This window comes from Rhodamnia argentea, chromosome 3 (genome assembly GCF_020921035.1).
Source record: "Rhodamnia argentea isolate NSW1041297 chromosome 3, ASM2092103v1, whole genome shotgun sequence".
Taxonomy (NCBI): domain Eukaryota; kingdom Viridiplantae; phylum Streptophyta; class Magnoliopsida; order Myrtales; family Myrtaceae; genus Rhodamnia; species Rhodamnia argentea.
This window is the reverse complement of record NC_063152.1, coordinates 18,485,083-18,507,187: the sequence shown is the minus strand read 5'-3', so window position 1 is coordinate 18,507,187 and position 22,105 is coordinate 18,485,083. Positions and strand designations below refer to the sequence as shown.

General features: G+C 39.1%; 1 protein-coding gene, 1 non-coding gene and 1 pseudogene across 2 annotated transcripts; 2 read left to right on the top strand and 1 right to left on the bottom strand.

Moving 5' to 3' along the window:
• The first annotated feature begins 2,054 nt into the window (after positions 1–2,054).
• Positions 2,055–4,361, top strand: LOC115727118 (proton pump-interactor 1-like). The gene is made up of 7 exons (XM_048275941.1): positions 2,055–2,529; positions 2,722–2,898; positions 3,017–3,142; positions 3,262–3,441; positions 3,539–3,733; positions 3,820–3,918; positions 4,014–4,361. The coding sequence occupies exons 1-7, from the start codon at positions 2,236–2,238 to the stop codon at positions 4,251–4,253; spliced, it is 1,311 nt and encodes a 436-aa protein (XP_048131898.1). The 5' UTR covers positions 2,055–2,235; the 3' UTR covers positions 4,254–4,361.
• An 88-nt stretch (positions 4,362–4,449) lies between these two features.
• Positions 4,450–4,543, bottom strand: LOC115727127. The gene has a single exon (XR_004013653.1). It is a non-coding gene; the product is annotated as a small nucleolar RNA R32/R81/Z41 (small nucleolar RNA).
• A 3,157-nt stretch (positions 4,544–7,700) lies between these two features.
• On the top strand, positions 7,701–8,486 carry LOC115727114 (annotated as a pseudogene).
• Positions 8,487–22,105: the final 13,619 nt, after the last annotated feature.

Genomic DNA, 22,105 nt, shown 5'->3' with positions numbered 1-22,105 from the left:
GGCACATCGGCCATTTCCATGGCTAATTTAATCATTCCAATTGTTTTTCTATACTCCTTCAACGTATTTAGGGTTTCCCCTGTGAGAAGAGGGAGGTTCGAGACGACATGGTGGAAAAAAGAAGAAGAAGAAAGTTAAGGAAGTCCTCTTACTCTTACGGAAGGAGGGAACGAATAATTCAGAGTTTTGAAGAACATAAATCGAATGATGATGAAGATTCAACCGATGTGGCAAGCAAAAGAATCAAGAGACACTTGGGCACTCGCGCACGCATATATTGGGAGAATTATTTAAAAAAGTCATAAACATATTACAATTGTGTCAATTCAGTCATAAATCTTTTGGAATTGTGCCAATTAAGCCCATTTAGCAAGGTGATGCTGACGTTGTACTATCGGCGCATGGACTTTTTTTTTAAATTTAAATGGCACTTGGTTTTTTTATGATTTTTTTTTCTTTTGTTAATTTTTCAGCTGACTCTCTCCTAGTTTGGGGGAGGGCTAGGACATCCTCGCCCTCGCCTAGCCCGACGCCCTGGCCAAATCTAGCCGGGGCATCGCCGCCCTTGCTTGTCGCCGGCGAGGGTCACCAGGTGACCCTCGCCGACCCTAAGGTTGTAGGAAAAAACTAAAGAAAAGAAAAAAATTATAAAAATTATAAAAAATTTCAAGTAATTATGACAATATTATTAAAAAAAAGTCCACATTAGCACCGGCACTGCTATGCCAGTACCACCCCGCCAAATGGACCGAATTAACATAATTATAAACGATTTAGGATCGAATTGGCAAAAAAGAATGTTTAGAACTTTTTTGGTAATTTTCCCCATATATATGTATGTATATACGTGTATTTGTGTGATTTGATCCTCTAAATTTTATTTTATGCAATTAAGCCATCCATATTTCCACATTTGTGCAATTTTGGCCCTCTAAAGTTTATTTTGTGCAGTCAAATTTTCTAATTGTTTTAATTTGTGCAAGTGCTTACATTTAATGTTCTCACGTGTTATTCACCACCACATTAGCAATGCCGCGGTATTATTCATACGCGAATCCTTTTCTCCTTGAAAAGAAAAAGGGTCGGACTAAGGGTGATTGGTTTCAAGATGGGTGGTTCCCACCCTAGAATCTAGAATTGACTGCTAGGGATTGGTTCCACAAAATAGAAACCGTGAACCATTCATTCGTTCCATGGATCCACCCAAGAATCAAACAGCCAATCCGGTCCGGTTCCCCGGTGGATCCATGGAATTGGCCCTACCGAGTATAGAGTACCAACATCAATTAAAAAAGACTGTACGCGGGTGAACCAATGAAACCATTCCCATGGAATGAAGAGATGACATGAGCGTTGGTGGTGCACTTTCTGATTTATACGAAAAATTCATAGAAAAAATCACCTCTATTTTGAAGTGAGAAGTAAAACTACAGAGTCTCGTGCTATATTTTTGAAGTGAGAAGTTAAATTACCTCTATTTGCATAATGATCTCACGACATGTGAGTTCCGAAATAAATTGTCACGGTGTGGCAATCCCCACAAACACAAAGACCACCAAAAAATAATAGCAGACTCTAACGACTAATGTAACTTCTTTGATTCCCCTGCCTTAAGACCAAACCCAAGTACATGGAACAAAATCATCCAACATAGCAAATTAGATAATTTTACAATGACAACGAGATTTGCCATAAAGTTCTGAAGCTTCATTTTCAAATGCATCCACAGTCTACATCACGTATCACACATGAAAATAAGTTTGCCACCTGATCCAGTTGGTCCGGGTGGGTGGTTTCCACATGGAATAAGAAACCGAACCGGTAGCTGCCGTTCTAGTGAATTGGAATCGGAACCGAACCGATATCTATTAGGAACCACCCAAAATGAATCCGTTGGGTACTATCCAGTTGTTTCAGGTGGATCGAGATTTTTTTTCTCATCTCTGGTTCGGACAGTATTAGGACCTGCCTCAGCCGCTTTTGGAAAGTCAGGCAAACCCGTATGAGCGCTCCGTTGGACGTTGACCTGCTCAATCCGTCTCCCTTCAATCGTCACGCATGGCGTTGACTTGGGATGAGTTGACTTATGCGGCCTTTCTTGGGCTCCAAGAGTTCTTGCTTGGAAGCTAAGTAGAATGGCTGGGAACGATAAACAAGTTTCTATCCTTTAAAAAGAATGAAGGTGAGTGCTTGGTCCCGACTCCCATTCACTTGAGCGTCGTTCTCATTTGGAAAATGCCGAAACAAAAGAACATGAAGTCCCAAGAAAGCGACTCCGAGGGTGACCATGGCGGTTTCTGTGCTGTTGATTGCTCGCGCACACATGATTTTCTTGTCGAAAAGGAGAGACAAGGCGAAGCCGTTGATGAGCGAGCTGAAAGCGCGACCGGCAAAAGAGAGAATGCCGGCGGAAAGGCCCATCAGTTTTACTTTGTGAAACAATATCCTTTCGAGAACCCGAGCTTGGTCGCGGCTGACAAGATTGTTCAGCATCGGTTCGTCATCGACCAAAAGAGGAAAGAAAAGCTGGTATGTCTGAACATTTTTTGGCATCTTAGATGATTCCGACTGACCACTTCTCATCAAGAAAGAAGAAAAGCTAAGTTCCCTGAATGTTGTCTCCCAAACGGTTAACGACTCAGCGTGCCGATAACGGCAAATGTATATCCCGTGTCAATCCTAATGTTCCATTATGCTCTGATATATATGTTTGGCTCTCAGATGGATCGAGACCGACTGTACTCCTTGTTGCGCAGTCTGCGATACCATGCCCAACAATGGGGAAGAGAGGACTTGAAGTTGCTAAAATTATCCATGGACAAGCTATGCTTCGCGAATAAGGCGAGCCTCTGTAAAGCCATCAAACCGGGTTCTTCTGTGGATGAGATAGATAATCTGGTTAGTAAGAGCAAGACATGGTTAAAAGTTCTTCCCACAGTACTTTAAAATGACTGTATGAGCAAGGCCCCGGTTGCAGCTAATATGATACTCTACTTCGGCTGATAAAATGGTGTAGAGCTTGCATTTTGGAATGCTTCATGGAGGCAACAGCCTGGCCGACGAAAGGCGGATCTTAAGAAAGACGGACCAAGCCCAAAGGAAGGCAGATCCATGCATGTCCAAGCAAGAATTTGATCAAAAGGTATGATTCCACGCTTGACCCTGATGTACTGCGAACTAAATACTCGCGTTCAAGCAAAAGGGCTTTGTTTTGACCCGACTTCTTTTGGTTTCCCGATCTTTGCATCCGCGAAAACACAGATTTGGAGGTTGCGCTACGCGAAGCAATGGCGGAGACCCGATTCAGATGAGGAGAGGAAGATCAGGGATGAGATCAAAGAGCTTGAATTGGCAAGGGAGAAGGCCATGACAAGTGCTGCTTGCAAGGGGAAGATGTGGGATTCCTTGGGCTCAAAGCAAACCATAAGAAACCAAGTTCAAGTAAAGACAATCAGAGAATATTCATGTTCAAACTGAGGGCTTCATTAATGTTCTCTTTTTCTCCTTGCTAGCTAATGATTTTGCTTATGCATTCTAGCTTATGGAAGAGGGACTAAATAAAACTAGACAACAGCACTTCGCGTTCAACTCCAAATTCGCTTCCGTCGAGAAAGAATTGGCATCAGTCGAAAACGAATTGAGTTCTTTGGAGAAGGAACTCATGTACATAGAAATAATAAAGGGCGACGCGTACAAATTCATCCTCGCATGGAGGAAAGAGCATCAAGGAGCGGTAGGAAGATACAAGAATCTTCTCTCTTGCCAAGCTGCATTTTTTTCAAGTTTACTTATGGCTTTCTGCTTTCGATTGATTTTCAGAATGCCTGCTACAACCAATGCATTTCGCTCATGGAAGCTGCAAGAGAACTCGCGGAGAAGAAAGACATCGAGGCACTTTGCGATTTGTCTACTCGAGATGTTCGCTCATCTCTCTCTCTCTCTCTCTGCATCATGTGTTGCTGTTACAAATTGCCATAACAACGTGTTGTAATCCATTCCTGACTATTAATTAGGTGGAAAAGTTCATGCATCAATGGAACCGCGACGGGCATTGGAGGCAGGACTACGAGAGGAGGATACTAGCTTCTCTGAACCAGCGGGGGCTGACTAGGGACGGTAGGAGGAGGAATCGTGACGAGGAGCCAATCGCAATGGAGGGTTCGTCGATGACGAAGATACCCAGAAGGCTCGAGAAAGCGATGCGAGCGCGGCGAAAGGAAGATCTTCGAGCAGAAAAACCAGTGTCGAAGTAGAATCAGACAGTAGCGATCAAAATTAGTTCCAAAATGGTCAAAACCAAACACGAGTTGCGTGATTTTTACCAATTTGTAATCAAAAGCAGTTTGCAACTACGATCGAAACATGTTCTGACAGAACCAATGCAAAACGGGTTGACGAAAGCAGATGTGAATCAGAGAGAGAGCACCGCCACAGAAAATTACCGATAACCCACGAATCAGAAAGAACGTAGCGAAGTGACATTTTCTCATCAGCTGATAAAAGATTATCATCACTCGCATCATTTCTCTCATCACGTTCGTGGGATCAAAACGGAAACCGCGACATCAGCGCGAGCCCACCGAGGGAAATCGTCAAAAACCCCACGAAAAAAGCTCGGGAGGAGGTTCTGCTCTGTGCGTTCAGCCAAGACGGGATCAAGACCATACAGTCTCGCAAGCTCGAGCGGTCGAGTTCCCTCGAATCAGCTACTCGAGAGAGTTTCGATACAGAGTCGATGCAGAAATCAAAGATGAAAGAACAGGAAACAGTTCTAGGGAGAGACAGAGCGATTGGGCAGCTCGATGCGGCTGTGGAAGTGGAGCATCGCTTTATAACATGATAGGGTTGATTTTCGTCAAGAGTCAAGAAAGCCCGAAGGCCCGAAGGCCCAAAGGCCCAAAAACAAAAGCCCGCCCAATCTCTCTCTCTCTCTCTCTCTCTCTCTCTCTCTCTCTCTCTCTCTCTCTATCTCTCTCTAAATATTTTATGCAACGGCTACATCACGTGACAGCGCACGTGGGGTAACAGACCAATTAAACAGACGATACATAACCACATGACACCGACTAGATTGAGATTCAGAGGACGCAAGAGCATTAATAATCGGTTGGCTACGTTATGCCATCATTGTTATGTGATGTATCCGCTACATAAAATATCTTGTCATCTCTCCCTCTCTCCTTTATTTTTTTCCTAATTATCCAAGTTAATGCAGCATTAGAAGTGCGATTATTAAGCTTGACTTTATTGTCCATGGATATTCGTGGTCGGTTAAGAAGTATTACATTTCTAAAAGAAAATAAAAATAAGATCGAAATATCGTGAAACGTGTTGAGTTTGGAGGAACGGATGAATCTATAGTCGCTAATAAGGTATTGGCTTCGATAGCAAGAAAATTTACTCATGTTCTTCAGTTGTTGGATTCAAACAAAAATGTGATATATTGGTGAAAATTATCCAATTAGTTATAAATCTGGTTATACGGATATCAATTTAGTTTTAAAATTTCTGATTTTTCGTCAATTTATTCCTAAACATTTGTGCTCATGTCCAAAATAACCATTCCACGGAACTTTCGCTGAAAATCGCTGGCGTGGCGGTCGTCATCTCCAATCGTCCTACGTGGCAAATAGCCACATTAGCGACACATGGTCAAAATTCTAATGTATTCCTAAATATTTGCCTCAAATTTCAATGTGATCATCCCAGTTAATTTTCGTCGAAAATCGTAGATGTGGTGACCAAGTCATCTTCGACAATCCCATGTGGCATACCGCTACAATAGCAATTTCCAAGGAAAATTGATTAAAACGATTACATTGAAAATTTGTGCAAAGGTTTAGGACTCAATTGACAAATTTAAAAAGTTCAGCAATACCCATACAATAAGTTTAGGGCTAATTGAACAAACTTAGCAGTATAATGCCAATACAATTTTGGTCCATGACTCATGTTTGCATCAAATGGGGATTTGTTAATTTTGCTTGTGACTAAACAAGTTTATCATTGCACATGTCACCACCTAGGAGCTCTGTCCTGCTTCAGCTGTTAATAAAAGTCCGTCTCTGAATCCTTGTGCTTGCCAATTTAACGATGTAAGCAATTTCCTTCATTCGTAATGTAACATATAGAACATTTAATCCAAAGAAGATAAAATGCAGTGCGCAACACCCGTGCGGGAGTGAAAGTTCAAAATTTAAAATTCTTGCCTTCGAGTCTCACGTTATTTTATTTGTTGAAAAATAAAATTAATCTTAATATTTAGTGCGGTCAAAATAATTCAAATTACTATTTAAAAAAAAAGTAAATTTAGTTGGTATAATCTTTTAAATTTATTTTACAAAGTTTCATTTTTTGTTTTGGAAATGGACGTATATCTAAATAATGAAAAAAGTCATTAATCTATTATATGAATGACAATTTACTTCTAAAATTTTCTATTTGGCCAATTTAGTCTTAATTTTTTTTAATGATTTGCTAATGTAGTCATTCGCTAAATTTGCCTAACAATTGCTGATGTGGATGATGGCACTAACATGGACACTCCTTTACATTTTAAAAGTTTTTATTAATTTTTTGGATTTTTTCTTTTTTCTTTCCTTCTTCATCCATCAGTAATCGGGCCTTGGTCGAGGGCAAGCCTTGCCCTTGCTAGATCCATACCTCATCTGCTCTCGCCTGTGGCTAGACACCGGCCACGGTAATTGGCTATGGAAGAAGGAAAAAAAGAGACAAAAAAGAAAGAAAAGAAAAAAGAAAAAAATCATAAAATTTATAAAAAGACATCAAAAAAATTAAAAAATGTAAAATATTATCCATGTTAGTATTACTGTCCACGTAAGATGGTCGACGGTCCACCTCAATGATTGTCGACCAAAATTGGTCGGAACAACTATATTGATAAATCGTCAAAAGGTTGACATATAAATCGACTAAATTGCAAACTTCATGATTAAATTGCATCGGTAGAATAGGTTTAAGACTTGTTTTGGTAATTGCCCCTTTCATATTGCATTAAGGATTACTCTTAGTTCCAAGCGACGTAAAAATGATTACTTCCACATTCACCATTAGATGGATGTGATGTGTGTTTGGAGTTAGTTATATAACAACATTCTTTCGCATATCAACTAATTGTGAGTTTGATTGTTCTTAACACCGACAATGGATCTCATAATAATTCTTAAGGAACTCAAACTTATTGCCGATATTAATGTTTTGTTCACGCTTATTATATCGTCCTTGGTGCCCCGTGCAGCAAAAACCGAAGAAGCCGAATAAGAGACCGGAGAGAACGAGACCCCACCTGGCCCACCATTCCCTTCCTCCTAATTGTCGACGAGACGACCGTGTACTCGGTCAAGCGACGCCGTCGCTGATTGGTTCTTCACGCGTTGAAATTTGCGGTCGCCCTTTATCCCTACGTACTACTCGCGGACGGCCAATCTCGATGGCCCTTTCGTGGAAACTTACAACATTCTCTTTCAATATAATATCATCTCTCTCACGCAGTTCCTCCTGTGATCTGGCATGTGTATAAATACTGCCCATCTGCTCCCAGCACATTCCATCCACAGCAAAACTTTCAAAAAACCCTAGTTTGGTTACTCCTTCGAAGTCCCACTTCCAAGTTGAAACCTGAGCTACTTCGTTTCAGACAACTAACAACCTCGGCGAAGATCTCGGTTGAGTTTTCGGAGATGGCAAAGAGTGTGGCTTTGGCTTGTTTCCTGGGTCTGTTTCTTGCTTTTGCAGCAGCCGATCATAGCCCGCTGCAGGATTTCTGTGTTGCTCAAGCTGGCAGTTCGGGTAAGAAATATGCTCCAAAAAGAAGGGGAATTTGTAGGACTATATGTTTGTAGCAGTCTGAATATGGATGGGGTTCGATAGGTTTTACTTCTTCTTTTTCCATATGTGAAGTCTGAAGATGCGTTTGTGCTTCCCATGGCAGTGTTTGTGAATGGCGTGGCTTGCAAGGACCCCAAAACGGCTCAGGCAAATGACTTCTCCTTCGGCGGGCTCCATCTTCCGGGCAACATGTCAAACCCCGTCAGCTCGAGGTCACGCCGGTGACCGTGGCTCAGCTACCTGGACTCAACACCCTCGGCATCTCCATGGCGCGCATCGACATCGCGCCATGGGGAATCAACCCGCCCCACACTCACCCGCGCGCCACTGAGATTTTGCTAGTCTTGGAAGGAACCCTTGAAGTTGGGTTCGTCACGTCCAACCCGGACAACCGCCTCATCTCCAAGGTCTTGCAGAAGGGCGACGTGCTCGTCTTCCCTCAAGGCCTTGTCCATTTCCAGAGAAATACCGGTTTTGGGAATGCGGTCGCCATCGCAGCTCTCGGTAGCCAAAACCCCGGTGTCATTACAATTGCTAATGCCGTGTTCGGGTCGATGCCTGATATCTCCGGAGACATTCTTGCCAAAGCATTCCAAGTTGATAAAACTGTAGTTGGCCAGATTCAGTCGAAATTTTAGGCAACAAGCAAGTGGGGAGCATTTGAGATAGTGCTGTCTAGAAGCAAAGTCCATCGATTCATTTGTTTAACCTTGTGTCTCGCCATTACTTACCGTTGTATTTATTTATTTTTACTGTTTCGACATTGATTGATACGTAATTTACAGTTAAGACCCCATTTTTTAAAGTTAATTTGACCAAAATTCCAAATTCAACTCTCTCTCTCTCTCTCTCTCTCTCTGTTATATGACTGCCACGCCATGTGGCTTCCGAATCATCAATATGAGGTAATCTGACTATAGAAATTTGAAGATAGATAGGCCACACAGTCGTACTTTAGTATTTTATTTTAAAAGCATCTATTTGTCCTATTATGCATGGAGGATTCTTGCGCTTTGAGCCCAAGAAATGATTTTTTTTTCTGTACCGATAGATTTCTTAAAAGGTTGGCAGGTGTAAAAAATTTATTGGTAAAAAATTTTAGAATCACTCGTAGGGCGCTACTTCGAAATAGAAATCTGTTTGGATATGCAACTTCATTTTTCTACTTCTAGATCATTTTCTTGCTCAGAAGTAGTTGTGAAGCAACTTGAAGAAGTTAAAAAAAAAATTATTTCTCTTCAGAAGTAGAAAAATCAGCTTATGCTAAGAAGCATAAGTTGATTTCTGAGCAACAACATTGCCATGCGAGCCCTTATTTCTCTCAATAACTTGTTCATAACTCATTAACACTATCATTAAGACACAAGCTTCTTTTCAATAATTTACAAATTATTGACTTTTCTTATTTTGATTAGCTATAATTGATCATTTTTAATGGCTAAAATTTACTACTCATGTACGAATCTATCAATATTTATTGGATTGGCTTACCACTTTTTAGTACTTAAATCACCATGTAATTTTGATTTATTAGAATCCGATTATCCAAGTTCTTTACCAGTGTTAATTCGTCTCTTTTTGATTTATCAAATTTTTTTTATCATTTACAAACTTTTATTTGTTTCTCTTAAGAACACTTTGAATATTACAACTCTTATATGAATTATCAACTTTGATTTGCGTGACTAGCCAGTTTAACCCCATTAGGTTGCTAGCAGTTCTGGTTTATCAAGTCTCATTTGATTTGCTTCCTAGTATTTATTTTATTTTTATTTACCTATCTTTCTGTTGAGCTACTAAATTTGATTTGCCTTAATTACCAACTCTTTTTTAGAATTTATCAAGTGATTACCAACTTTTACCCAGTTAAGTTACCAATAGGTTATGTATAATCCACATTCTTTTTAGTTTGTTTTTGGTCGAACACATTTTTTTTTAGTTAGCTGCCGACTTTTATATTCTTTTTTGAAATTACCAACTCCTTTTATCACTCTTTACAAACTATTGTTTCTTACCAGGATCTTAAATTTGCCAGTTATTAGATGGAATTTCCAAATTTTAATTGAGTAGGTTATTACTTTTCTCTAATTGAATTTTCAACTAGTTTTGAATTGCCAACTCTTGTTTGAGTTGCTTATCAAAGAACATTTATTTCCTTATAAAAATTAAACAACTTCTCTACCAAGTCACCACAATTTATTTTTCAACTTGCTTTTTTCTCAATTTTTTTTTTATAGAAATTACCAACTTCAATAAGACTGACTACCAATTTTTTTCCGACTACAATACCAACTCCTGTTTTGAGTTAGTTATCGATGCTTGTTTTGTTTTCTATAATATACCGACTTCTCTTGTCTCTTATAAAAAAAAAAGTCTCAGCCAACTTCATTTACGTTTCTTAACAAAAGTTTGACTCTACCAATACTATACAATGTATGACTTACAAACGCTTCTTCAATTAAAATATGAACTATTTTTGGATTACTTATTCCCATTAAATTTTTTACTAAATTTTACTTTTGATTTTGGCAATAAACACAAGAACATTGTGTAGTCTTACATTATTCATGAAACTCTAGAAGCTATTGGAGTGAATGATTAGTCAACAAAGGCGTTGTAGTGCATTTCATGATACCACATGAACCACTACAAATTGTGAACTCTGTTGCTAATCCACAAACAAAGTTTCATAAGGGAATTAGAGTAGGCTACGATAAATCAAAAGATAATCTTTCTAAAGACATGCAATTCATAACTATTACACTTGCAATTGATATAGTTTCAGTGGTTATCTTTGACTTTGTCCATGTCAACAAATGGTTCGAAATGCCTTGACTTTTTTAGAATAGGTTTGCATCAAATAACAATGATTCGAAGAACATTTTATATTTACACTATATCAGAAACCTAATGACTCAATCACATATGTATGTAAGATACATGATTTTCAATCTTAGTAGGAAAATGAGATAAACAGATACTCTGATTACATGAGTAAATAGAAATTTAAGCTCAATCTCATGGATACATATCGAATTAGGTGGAAAGCCATATTCCTAAGTCATATATATGGCTCGGAGGAAGATATCTCTTTCATATCTTTCAAGATCCACCATAAATATGAGATCAAAAAAGAAAAAATAAATGATTTTAGCCCCCATAAAATGAAAAATTGATCTTAAATTTCTTTCAAGTTCATGTCATGTTGAGGTTGCAAAAGAAAAAAAAAAATTGTGAAGTCCAATACATTTTATCGTAATAGCTAACATGTTGGTTAACTATATTAAGAACACAAAAACAAAAATTCATTGGCTTATCAAATTATCTATCAAGCCTTTGACAAAGATTCAACAAAAGCCAAATAAATCCAATATCTATTTCCTTCTCCGAATATTTAAATAAATATTCAACGAGGTAAAACCATCTATATCAAGATGACAAACTCATTTTCTATATTGCTAGTAGCATACCCGGCAAATAGGGGACTATTTAGAGATGGCTCAATGGACAATGGGGATGGAATAGGTGCCAAGTGTTTAGGACATTCTATCTTTCGAAAAAAATAAGGGAATGAACGTTTTGACCATCATACGCAATTGTTCGAGCCGACTTTCCTTCTCGAAGGGCAGAAATTTAAGTACCGATGACGCAATGATAACCTGAACTATGGCTATTATGAATTGCACAAGCCTCCCAATCAAGCCTCTCCATTCTCATTCTCATAACGCATTAGCTGCCGCAACAAGACAGAAAAAGAGAGAAGAGAATCATCAAACTATATATGGCACAAACAAAGAAAGAGAAAATATATCTGCAGCATATTAATTTAGGTTGAGGCTCTATGCTTTGTTCTTATGCGTGTTGATGGAACAAAAGCCGAATTCGAAATTGAAAAGCGAACTCATTTTGGCTGCGAGGCGCGTACTTGGTCAAGGGACAACTTCGCTGATTAATTCTTGTTGCGCGTTAAATTGCCTTCTCTCTCTCAATATATCCACACGCTATTATTATAACTTTGGTAGAAGAATTGCGTCCATTTAGCATTTGGCAACACCATAGTTTCTCTTTCAAAGGGACGGCCAATTACCAAGATGAGACTCCTCCAGAAAGTGACCTCCCCCTCATTTTATATGTACTCCTTAATAAATCTGAATCTTTGTTCTCCTCTGCTCTTGCATGCATATAAGTCGTTGGAGTTGTCCCACATCGCTTATGGAAGGGGCTGGTGATCAGTTTATAAGTGTGAGAGAAAGACTCATCATTTGAACTAGCTTTTGGAATGAGAGAGGCGCAAGACCACCCAACACTAGTATCAGAGCTCGGGTTACCAACAAATCTGAATTCAACAATCACACGGGAGAGATGCGGGTTGTTACTGCCTTAGACCTAGGGCCCGATGTGTAAGAGGGAGATTGTTGGAGTTGTCCCACATCGGTTGTGGAAGGGGCTGGTGATCGGTTTGTAAGTGTGAGGAAAAGTCTCGTCCTTTAAGTTAGTTTTTGGGATGATAAAGGCCCAAGACCACCCAACACATGTCAAATTATTCTTTTTTCTTCATCAAGCATGGGTTTTTTTTGTCCAAGTGTATCTTGTCTTTACCACGAATTATTTTCTTTGGTTAACAATAATTGTACTTTTACCGATATTTGCAAGTTTTCTAATTTTCTTTCTACCTCATAGAGGAAATAAGGTAATAAGGTGGTCCATTATATGTATATGCTTATTAGAACTCCTTTTAACTACCTATACATTCTTTTATCGGTTCCAATTGAATGATCCATTAACCCAACTAACAGAGGAGTATAAATGGATCCATTTTTGTTTTTACTGGAGATTGGGAATAGATGGACTTTCCATAGGACCTATTTTACTAACGGGATTTATCACCACTTTAGCTACTTTAGCGGCTCACCCGATTACTCAAGATTCCCGATTATTTCATTTCCCGATGTTAACAATGTATAGCTAGTTTTTGGGATGAGAGAGGCCTAAAACCACCCAACACATGTCAACAAACGTAACTTTTGACTGGGACCCACATATTCCTCCACATATTCAAGAAAGAAGTGGACGAGCCTTTCTGCTAAGATTTCTTGTTCTTCCTCACAAATAAATAATAATAAGCATAAAATAAGTGATCCCCTTATTTTGTCCTATAGTGCCAATATCCATTTTGCGGTAGAACTTGTCTAGTGCACGAGGTGAATCTTCTTCTAATAGAAACAAATATCCATGCATATGAATTTTAATCCCAATTCGAATTCTCGGATTTATTTCTTAATAGATTCGGAGCGGTTCCATAAACGGTTTAAAAAACTCAAGACATAATTTAACAATTCTTCACCTTGGCTCGATGTTTATAACCATGTCATAGTGCTCATTATTCGTGCTACTCTCCCAATGCCCCAATGGGCGCTCACTCTCTACAGGCTTAGTCATCATGTTTGCCGGGGTTCTCCGCCATCGCTATCTTTTTCACAACAACCTTACCCTTCGCCAAGACATCTCGAATGAAGTGGTACCTAATATTGATATGCTTCGTTCGCTCGTGATAAACCGGATTATACGTCAGATATATCGCATCTTGGTTATCACAGTGTATATCAACACTAGTGATGCAGAAAGCCACAAGCAGAGTGGCGAACATTGCTAAGGAGAGTATTAGTAATGCAGAAGCTGTCTTATGTGTAACTACCGGATCACATATTTTATGCTTATTATTATTTATTTGTGAGGAAGAATGAGAAATCTTAGTAGAAAGGCTCGTTCACTTCTTTCTTGAATATGTGGGGGAATATGTGGGTCCCAGTTAAAAGTTAGGTTTGTTGACCCCTTAAAAGGCCACTCTCCGACTCTGACCTTGTTCCTTAAAAAAGAGCCGCACAAGAGAAGTCGCGCCGCGAAAAGAACACGAGAAAGAAAAAAAAAACATATGAGACATTTGTTCGAGAAGCTGTGCGGGGAGCGAACGCACGAAGAGCAAAGAAGACGTTGCACAGTGAAGGTCGTCGTACGAAGAAGTTCTTGGTTTAGCCATATTGAACGATTGTGCTTGACGCATGAAAACGGTGATTTGTGCTTCGTGAGTTTTCATATACCCAATTAAGTTGTTTATTTGTAAACACTTTAGGTTTGGGTATAATCTAGATGTGAAAAACATGAGCGTATTGCTCGATTATAATTCCGATTCTCCGATTATAGTAGATTATTCGTGTTGGCTCTCCCATGGATATACGTATCGATATATAGACCGACCCATGTAATCTCCAGTGTCCTTTATCGTTTCTCGTTATTTATCCGGGCTTTTCGGATTGACTTATTTGCAAGATCCTGATTAGTTTTCGCATGTTATATTAATATTACAACAATTTTTATCAGAGTCGATGGTTGATTGGTTGCCCACTCCCAATATGTATTGGTGCATGGTGAATATCTCAAAAAAGGAATCTTGTAGCCAACGCAGTTTCCTAGCTGGCGGGAGTTGTGGTGTAGCAATGCGGGCCCGATGGACATTGATAGAGATTCAAATTGAGATAAGTTGATGCGAAAGGATACTTGGATTAAGGGGGAGCAGACGTAACACCGAAGCTCACACGTGATGGGGAGATTATTATGATGCACGTGTGAGTTGTGTTAGAAAAGTCTCACGTTGGATAACCGATGTGGTGTGGAGCGGCTATTATATCTTAGTTGGCCCATAACTCATTGGCTTAAACTTTTGAGTGAAGGTAGGACCAACTGGATATGTTGATGGGCACGAACTTGGGCTCTCTCTTAGTGATCTCCTCGGATTTCTTCCGTGTGCTCCCAACATAAGTACTCGCATCCTCCTCGTGGTATCTCATCCACACCCACAAACACAAGCCATCTTGATTCATTTCGGAGAGAAAAGACGCCTCTTTTTAAACTCGACCTCTTCATTTTCTAGAGATTTTTTCTTTCAGAGATCGCAAAAAGTGTGCTTTCGATTTGCTTCTTGGGTCTAGTATTTGCTTTTGCGGCAGCCGATCATAGCCCTCTCCAGGATTTCTGTGTCGCTCAAGCTGGCAGCTCAAGAAATTAATGCATTTGCGTGATCGTAAGAAGAGTTTTGATAGTTTTTCTGTTTTCCCCAGGAGAATTCAACTTTTGGCGGAACTTCAGCTTCTGTCTAGTTAATATTGTAGGATGAGTCTGTCTATGTTGGCCCCATTTGGTTCAGCTTTGGGCAAAAGAGGTTTGGGGAAATGCAAATATCTTTGAGCTAAAGGGATTTTGTGAAATGCAAATACTGTTAGGTAAATTGTAATTGAAAAATGCATTTTGATGTAACTTTGGAGAAAATGCTATTTGGTAAACTTTTAAATCTGGAAAGTCCTTTGGTGTCCCAATTTAATATTTTTTAACTTTAATTTTTTTTAAAATTAGGAAAAAAAAAGGCTGCAATTTTTATATTTTCTCATTGTGAGTAACGTAAAAGACACATTAACAAATTTATAAGTTAAAAAAGTCAAAATATGACGTGTGCAATCAAAAGATCGTTATAATAAATATGATTACACAAGTCATTGAGGATAAAAATAAGTTTTCCTCCAAAAATTACAAAGATGACCGCATAAGTCATCGAGGATAGAAATAAGTTTTCCTCCAAAAATTACAAACCTCTTTAATTATTAACTAAACCCATGGCTATTTCATCACGTAAACGAGCCATGTTAGGGGATGCATTAGTATTTGAAGCACTAGCCCCCTCATCTACAGTATCATAGTCAATTGAATATCCATACTCGAGATCCAAATCCGCATCTTCAAAATCCATATCCTTTACGACATTTCTCCGTATATAATTGTGCAAAGCCATTGTCGCTATGACAATTTGCACTTGCTTTTCATATGGATGACTTTGGCATTTTTTTTTAGAATATGCCACTTCATCTTCAATATGCCAAAGGCTCGCTCAATTTTTGACCGTAGCGATGAATGGGCGCGGTTGAACACTTCTTGATAACGTGTAGGTGAAGAGAAATAGCACACATGAATATCTTCTCCCTTCAAGGCATAAAAAGAGTATTCAAGCCACATGTGGCTTCCGAGTTCGTCAGGATAAGGAACAACGAATAGAAGTTCTCGAGGCTATTTTAGAAAACTATCACCCAACTTTAAAACAAATCTATTTATCCGAGGATGCTTAAGCAAGTCCAAACACAAGAGCCACCATCAACTCTCAATCCAAGCATTACATAAATCAATCCGCGATACCTCTATTGATTTGATTTTGTTTAGTTTTCATCTTCAGTAGATACATCATGAAAGGGCAACGGGCAATAGACTTCATAGAGTCCAGAAAATTTTTCTTTGGGGAAAGTATGACAATCTGGAGTGAAAACTTTAACTGGTTTGTGCTCAACGAGAATGCGTGACAATAAGAACAAAAGGTTGATAAATCGCAAGAAATACAACAAAGAGCCGAATGTCAATCTGGAGCGAACTACCCACTCCATCTAATGCTAGCGCAGAATGATCTTCACTCACCGAAAACAAACAACATGATTCAGAAATTAAAACCACAAACTTTAGACAAAATTCAATCAAATGTCAACCCCGATTGATTAAAATAAAATGCAGAGACAATTCATCACACAACGGTACAGCCAATTGAGCTCGACCAACATAGGCAAGTCTTATAAAACTAAGAATCACCGCCACAAGCCATACAAACAGACAAACACCCATATTCAGATACTAGGGTTTAGAGAGAGAGAGAGGAGGATCCGCTGTCGATCTTACGGCCGAGCCAAAAATTGAGGGCAACACGGGCAAAGAAACAAAAAAATTTTACCTAAGAAGAGATACGAGTGCGAGACGTGCGTGATGAAGACAAATCGGCGTCTTGAGGGCGCAGGGACAGTGGCATCTAGCAAGAGAGGTTGACGGGAAGAGTCGTGAGAGAGGGTGAGGAAAAGGGGCCATATACGTGTGTGTCGTGTCTTTTTTAGGGTTTGAGCATGTTTGAGGATAAATGGGTAAAACAAGAATTATGGTTGCTGAATGAGGGTAAAAGGGGAAGCTTAGAAATTTTCATTAAATGAGAGAATGCAAGTTTCCAAAGTAGCTCTTGAGCTACTTTGGGCAAACGTCCCTTGGGAGAGTATTTGACATATAAGTGTATCTCCTCAAAGTGAGCCAAAAAACGAAACAAACACCATTTGCATTTGGCTAAGGGACTTTAGGGTTTCAATGTTCATCCCCAATGCTGAACCAAACGAGGCCGTTATGCCATCCGAGAGTGGCTTTCATTTGAGAAAATAAACCGTTAATAGCATGCTCCGACGTAATTCATAGGACGTAATGCTTCCTGGAAAAATTAGTGTGCAAACTACTTCTAGGGAAGGCTTTTTTGTTCGTTTTCAATATTTGTTGACCTTTCCAGTTTCACTAGTAAATACCATCTGCTGCTTCACTAACTCAAGTTTTGGTCCTTACGATACGGTCCTCGTGAATGGCCTAGCTTGTAAGGACCCCAAAACAGTTCAGGCAAATGACTTCTCCTTCAGCGGTCTCCATCTTCCAGGCAACACGTCAAACCCTGCCGGCTCTAGGGTCACCCCGGTGACCATGACCCAGCTTCTGGGGCTAAACACTCTTGGAGTCTCCATGGGGCGCATCGATTACGCACCGTGGGGAATCGACCCGCCCCACAGTCACCCACGAGCCACCGAGATTTTGTTAGTCTTGGAAGGAACCCTTGAAGTTGTAACCCGATTTAGTGGTAATTTTTATCCAAATCCAACTCTGATATCTCTCTCTCATATTATATCGGTTATATGGCCGCTACGGAGCTTCGAAATCATCATTCCAAGGTAATTTAACCAAGAAAAATTTGAAAATATGCCACATAGACATACCTGTTTGTATTTCATTTAAGAGCCTGTTTTGTCCCATTTTGTAAGAGTACTTTTTCAAAATGGACGATTCTAGTGTTCTATTCCTAAAAATTTGGAATTATCCAGAAATTTGTCCATACCTTCTTGATACTATTATCAGAATACAAACTCTTTTTGACAGTTTACAAATTATTAACCATTCTAGTCTTTACTAACCTATAATTAATCTTTCTTTCTGACGCTTTAAGTTTACTGCCTCATATATGAATTTACCAATTTTTATTTGAGTGAATTATTTTGAGCATTTAGGAAGATCTACAACAGAGTCCTCTGCTTGTCCGTCTCAGAGTGAACACAGAGTCCTCCCACATATAGAGAGCATGGACGGAGTCCTTAATTATTGTGAAAGCTCCTGATTGGGCCAATTAAGATTGTCAATCCACAATTGTATTTTGACCTATATCTACTTTGATATATAGAGATATCAAATCATTTTAAATTATTGTCATATGCTGATCCGGGCAAAACTAAGAGAAAAGTAAAAAATTTATCGTACTTGTGTCAATTTAATCTTAAACCTTTAGACAATTTGTTAATGTAGTGTTTTCTATCAATTTTGATCGGAGAACACCGACATTGCAATCCAGTCCGCATCGACAAACCTATGTGGCTAGGCTAGTGCTGAAGTGGATAATTTTTTAAAATTTTTAGTTTTCTTTTTCTTTTTCTTTTTTTCCTTTTATGTATTTTTCTTTTCTTTTCGCCGGTGGGCATCAAGGGTTGAGCGAGGGTCGTCCCTGCGCGATCTGGCCAGTGTACAGCCATGGTTGGACATGGTTCAACGATTCCGAGCCCTTGTTCAGCAATTTTTAAGACTCTCATCATTTTCCTTTTAATCAAGTTTCTCCCTATAGTCATTGCACTAATCGTGCGACCTTGACGTGTATGCTTTCGTAGGGGGCATCTGGTTCCTGCATTCCCTACCGAATACCCAATCTTCGCATTTCATCAAATAGCCTAGTGTGGAACCATGCCACATATGGATTAAGCCCCTTTATTCCGCACCAAACATGAGGGATGAACAACTTTTGCAAAAGGCTTTTATCATGCTATGGATTCCCCACAGGGCCACAGGCTAGGGAATGGAAACATTTTATAGGAGGTGGAGTGGACTTCCATGAGATTATTCATTACCGTACTCGGGAAAAGGTGGAATCACGTCAACATTTTCCCCTGGCTCTTCAGTGGAGAATTGAGTCCCATTGCCCCTCTTTATTCTCGGAGAGAATGTCAAGCTCATAAGTCAAGCAAATGTTCTGGTATCGCTTCCAGGCGGAGTCGCGCAATTTCCTCATGTTAAAAGTGTGTGAAACACTGAATAGAACCGAGAATCAGAATAAAAACGATATGGCCATCCGAAGTTGAGATTCGATCAGATTTTCCAATCAGCCCAAGGGGGACGATCTCTATATAAACCACCGAACATCTAGGGTTTTATATCTGTGAAGTGAGTTGGCGAAGTCTTCAATGTCCCTCGAAGGCTTCCGAGATTCAGACAGATGGGTTGAAAGATATCGGGACGCCTTTGCCGGAACTTGAATGCTTACGCCATGTTCCTGAAGAAGAATGGGACCCTTGAGTGAATTGGTGAAGTCCTCGATATCCCTCGGAGGCTTCCAATGTTCCATCAGACGTGTCGGAATATTGGCGGCCGATGGGGGATATTGAAGGCTTTCTCCATGGAGTAAAGTTTGTGTCCCATTCAGTTTTGGTCCATCGTGCTGGTAACAAAACACAAAACAAGTGAACTCTCAAGTGTCTATTGGAGGTGTGGTTCATACTCTTCATTGACAAAAAAGCATCGAGTCTCACTCCAAGAGCTTCCTATAATTTGAACCCGTATTATCTTGGTAGTTTGGGCTTGGGTCCGCTGCCGATATATATAATCTCTTTGTTTTATAATCGAGACTTGTAAAAGAAATGTGCGATGTGCTAATTACAATAAAATCTATGCTGAATGTTGCTCAACTTTAAGGGTGAATTAGGATAAATCTTGTCTCGAGATTTCTTTTTCGCGCTTTTTTTTTTTTCATCTTTCGTTGTGATTGTGTACCGAATCCTAATAGTGTCAACTCTCCAGAGCTGATGAGTATCTGCAAGTGCATTAACCTTTATCATTACTACGCAAAGCATTTCCTCTCGAGGATTCAAGTGTGTCTAATTGTCAACGGATCAGCAGGTATAATCTGTTGTCTCTCTCTCCATGTCACTCGAATTATATGAATGCAGGACCTTTGTTTCACATTTTCATTCATCTTAATGGCACCAAATCTCTCTCTCTCTCTCTCTCTCTCTCTCTCTCTCTCTCTCTCACACACACACACACACACACACACAGAGTTGAATTCGCTAAGCTGCTTGGTAATGATATCTTGGTCTTATCTTGAAGGCGGTGCGACATCGAGGTAAGATTGTGAACCCATCTCCTACATAAAATTAGCCTTTCGAGTACTAAAATTGGCAAAGAAAATCGAATAAATGTTAGTTGTTATTATGCGGGTAAAAGAAAAGGTTTTTCTTAAATACATAGGCAGTTATAGTGCTGAAATAAATGTAGGAAAAATACAAAACATACTTCTGTAGCCGTTAATCTGATGAAACAACCTGAATTTTTAATTTTTTTTTATATTTTCTAGGTTGTTATTCTACTTGCTTTAGTACTAGCAAAAAATGTTGGATATTTCACTTGTTTTGAAATATTCAAAGCATTTGTTTTGTAACAGCACTGATGGAAATTTTCACCGAAGTCAATTTGTAACGGTTTTATAACGTCTGATTTGATTTGTTTCTTACTAATGTTCTCCTTCATTTGCCCACAAAAAAAAAAAAATTCTCCAAATCACTATCAAAACATACCAATAATAAGAAAATTCTATCTTTTCTTTACGGTTAATGCGGGGTTTCACGTATGACTTTGTTGTTGTAGTTCCCTCTATCATTTTATGCGGACCCAAGAGGAACATGTGTTGCATCCTGGAAGGACAACCGTTAGAGCATGTCGCACCGAGTTTTGTACACCAAGGGACGCAATTATCCTTATGTACAATGCCTGAACTCAGATATTTTGTTCTTGCTTTCCATTTTTTCCGGTACTTGTCACAACTATAAATCCATTGCATGTAGCCCATCCATAGATTGATATGGATTTAGTCATGTCAGACCTAGCACTAGAGAGCTAAAGGCCTAGATCATGAACGGTGGCTCTCGCATGTCATGTTTATACAGAAATTGTCTTCAAAACTGGATCTTTCTGTCGGGGAGACGAAAAATTAGTAGACTACCCGCTGTATTAGGACCATACAATGATGCTAAGTGGATCTCATATTCAAACGAGACAAATCTACTGACCATATGTGTTCATCTTTGATGGAAGTATTTTAACTTAGAAATCAGCCAAACAAAAATCGTGAGGGAAATAACAATCATGGTAAATCTAAAGTCAGCTTGGTTGAAGCTGATGATTCTAATGGCGTAATTACTACGGTCATTTCCTAAGCTAATATTGTGTTCAATACAAAAAAATGGATGGTAGACTCAAGTGGTACCAAGCATATATGTGCAAACAAAATACCTTATCCTGCTACAGTTAGGGGAAGAGGGAAAATTTTTTAATCTTGGTGATTCGAGAAGTGCTCAAGTCCTAGGGAATGAAACCAAACCTTTAAGTGTATAAACATTGTCATTGCTGAGTAACAATAGCCATTGCAAAGAATAAATTCTCGATGGTAGAAAGAGACGCATCCAGTTGAGACGTGATGTGATAAAACATTTGCTTAAAGATGAACAATATCCATTATTTATATGAAGTAAGAAGTGAATTTGACCAATCCTCTAACTATACGTCGAAGGGAATGTCACTTAAGGCCAATTGAGTAAAATGAACAATGATAGTAACGCAACCCATGTGATTGGCGATCCCATGAAGTAGGTTCAAAAGGGTAATAACAGTTCACTTGGTGATTTAGTGTTCATTATTAAAAAAAAAAAAATTGTCACTCTTAAGGTGAGAATAATGCAAGACTAGAATAAAAAAGAAAATTGAGCCAAGCTCTTGATGAATACTATTATCATTATTGGGGGTGTATTAAACTGCAGAACACACTTGATGGAATACCTATATAAGTGTGGAGTGAAGCCGCTCCTATGAGAATTTTGGCAAAATCTCCAAAGCATTTATGAACAAACTATGTGCATAGCCTATTAGCATAAAAAACACGTTGACCAACAAAGTTTGTGGGGATGTAATGTGATTGTGAGAATTGGAGTTCCCAAAGAAATTTTTTGTTCGTAAAAGGTTCAAACTTCACCAATGATTTCATGAGTTATAACTTATC

Excerpts from the sequence above, each read along its gene's own strand:
- LOC115727118 (XM_048275941.1), top strand. The coding sequence starts at position 2,236 with ATGCCGAAACAAAAGAACATGAAGTCCCAAGAAAGCGACTCCGAGGGT. Across the intron at positions 2,530-2,721 it reads AAAAGAGGAAAGAAAAGCTG|ATGGATCGAGACCGACTGTA; the intron begins GTATGTCTGAAC and ends TTTGGCTCTCAG. Across the intron at positions 3,734-3,819 it reads GGAAAGAGCATCAAGGAGCG|AATGCCTGCTACAACCAATG; the intron begins GTAGGAAGATAC and ends ATTGATTTTCAG.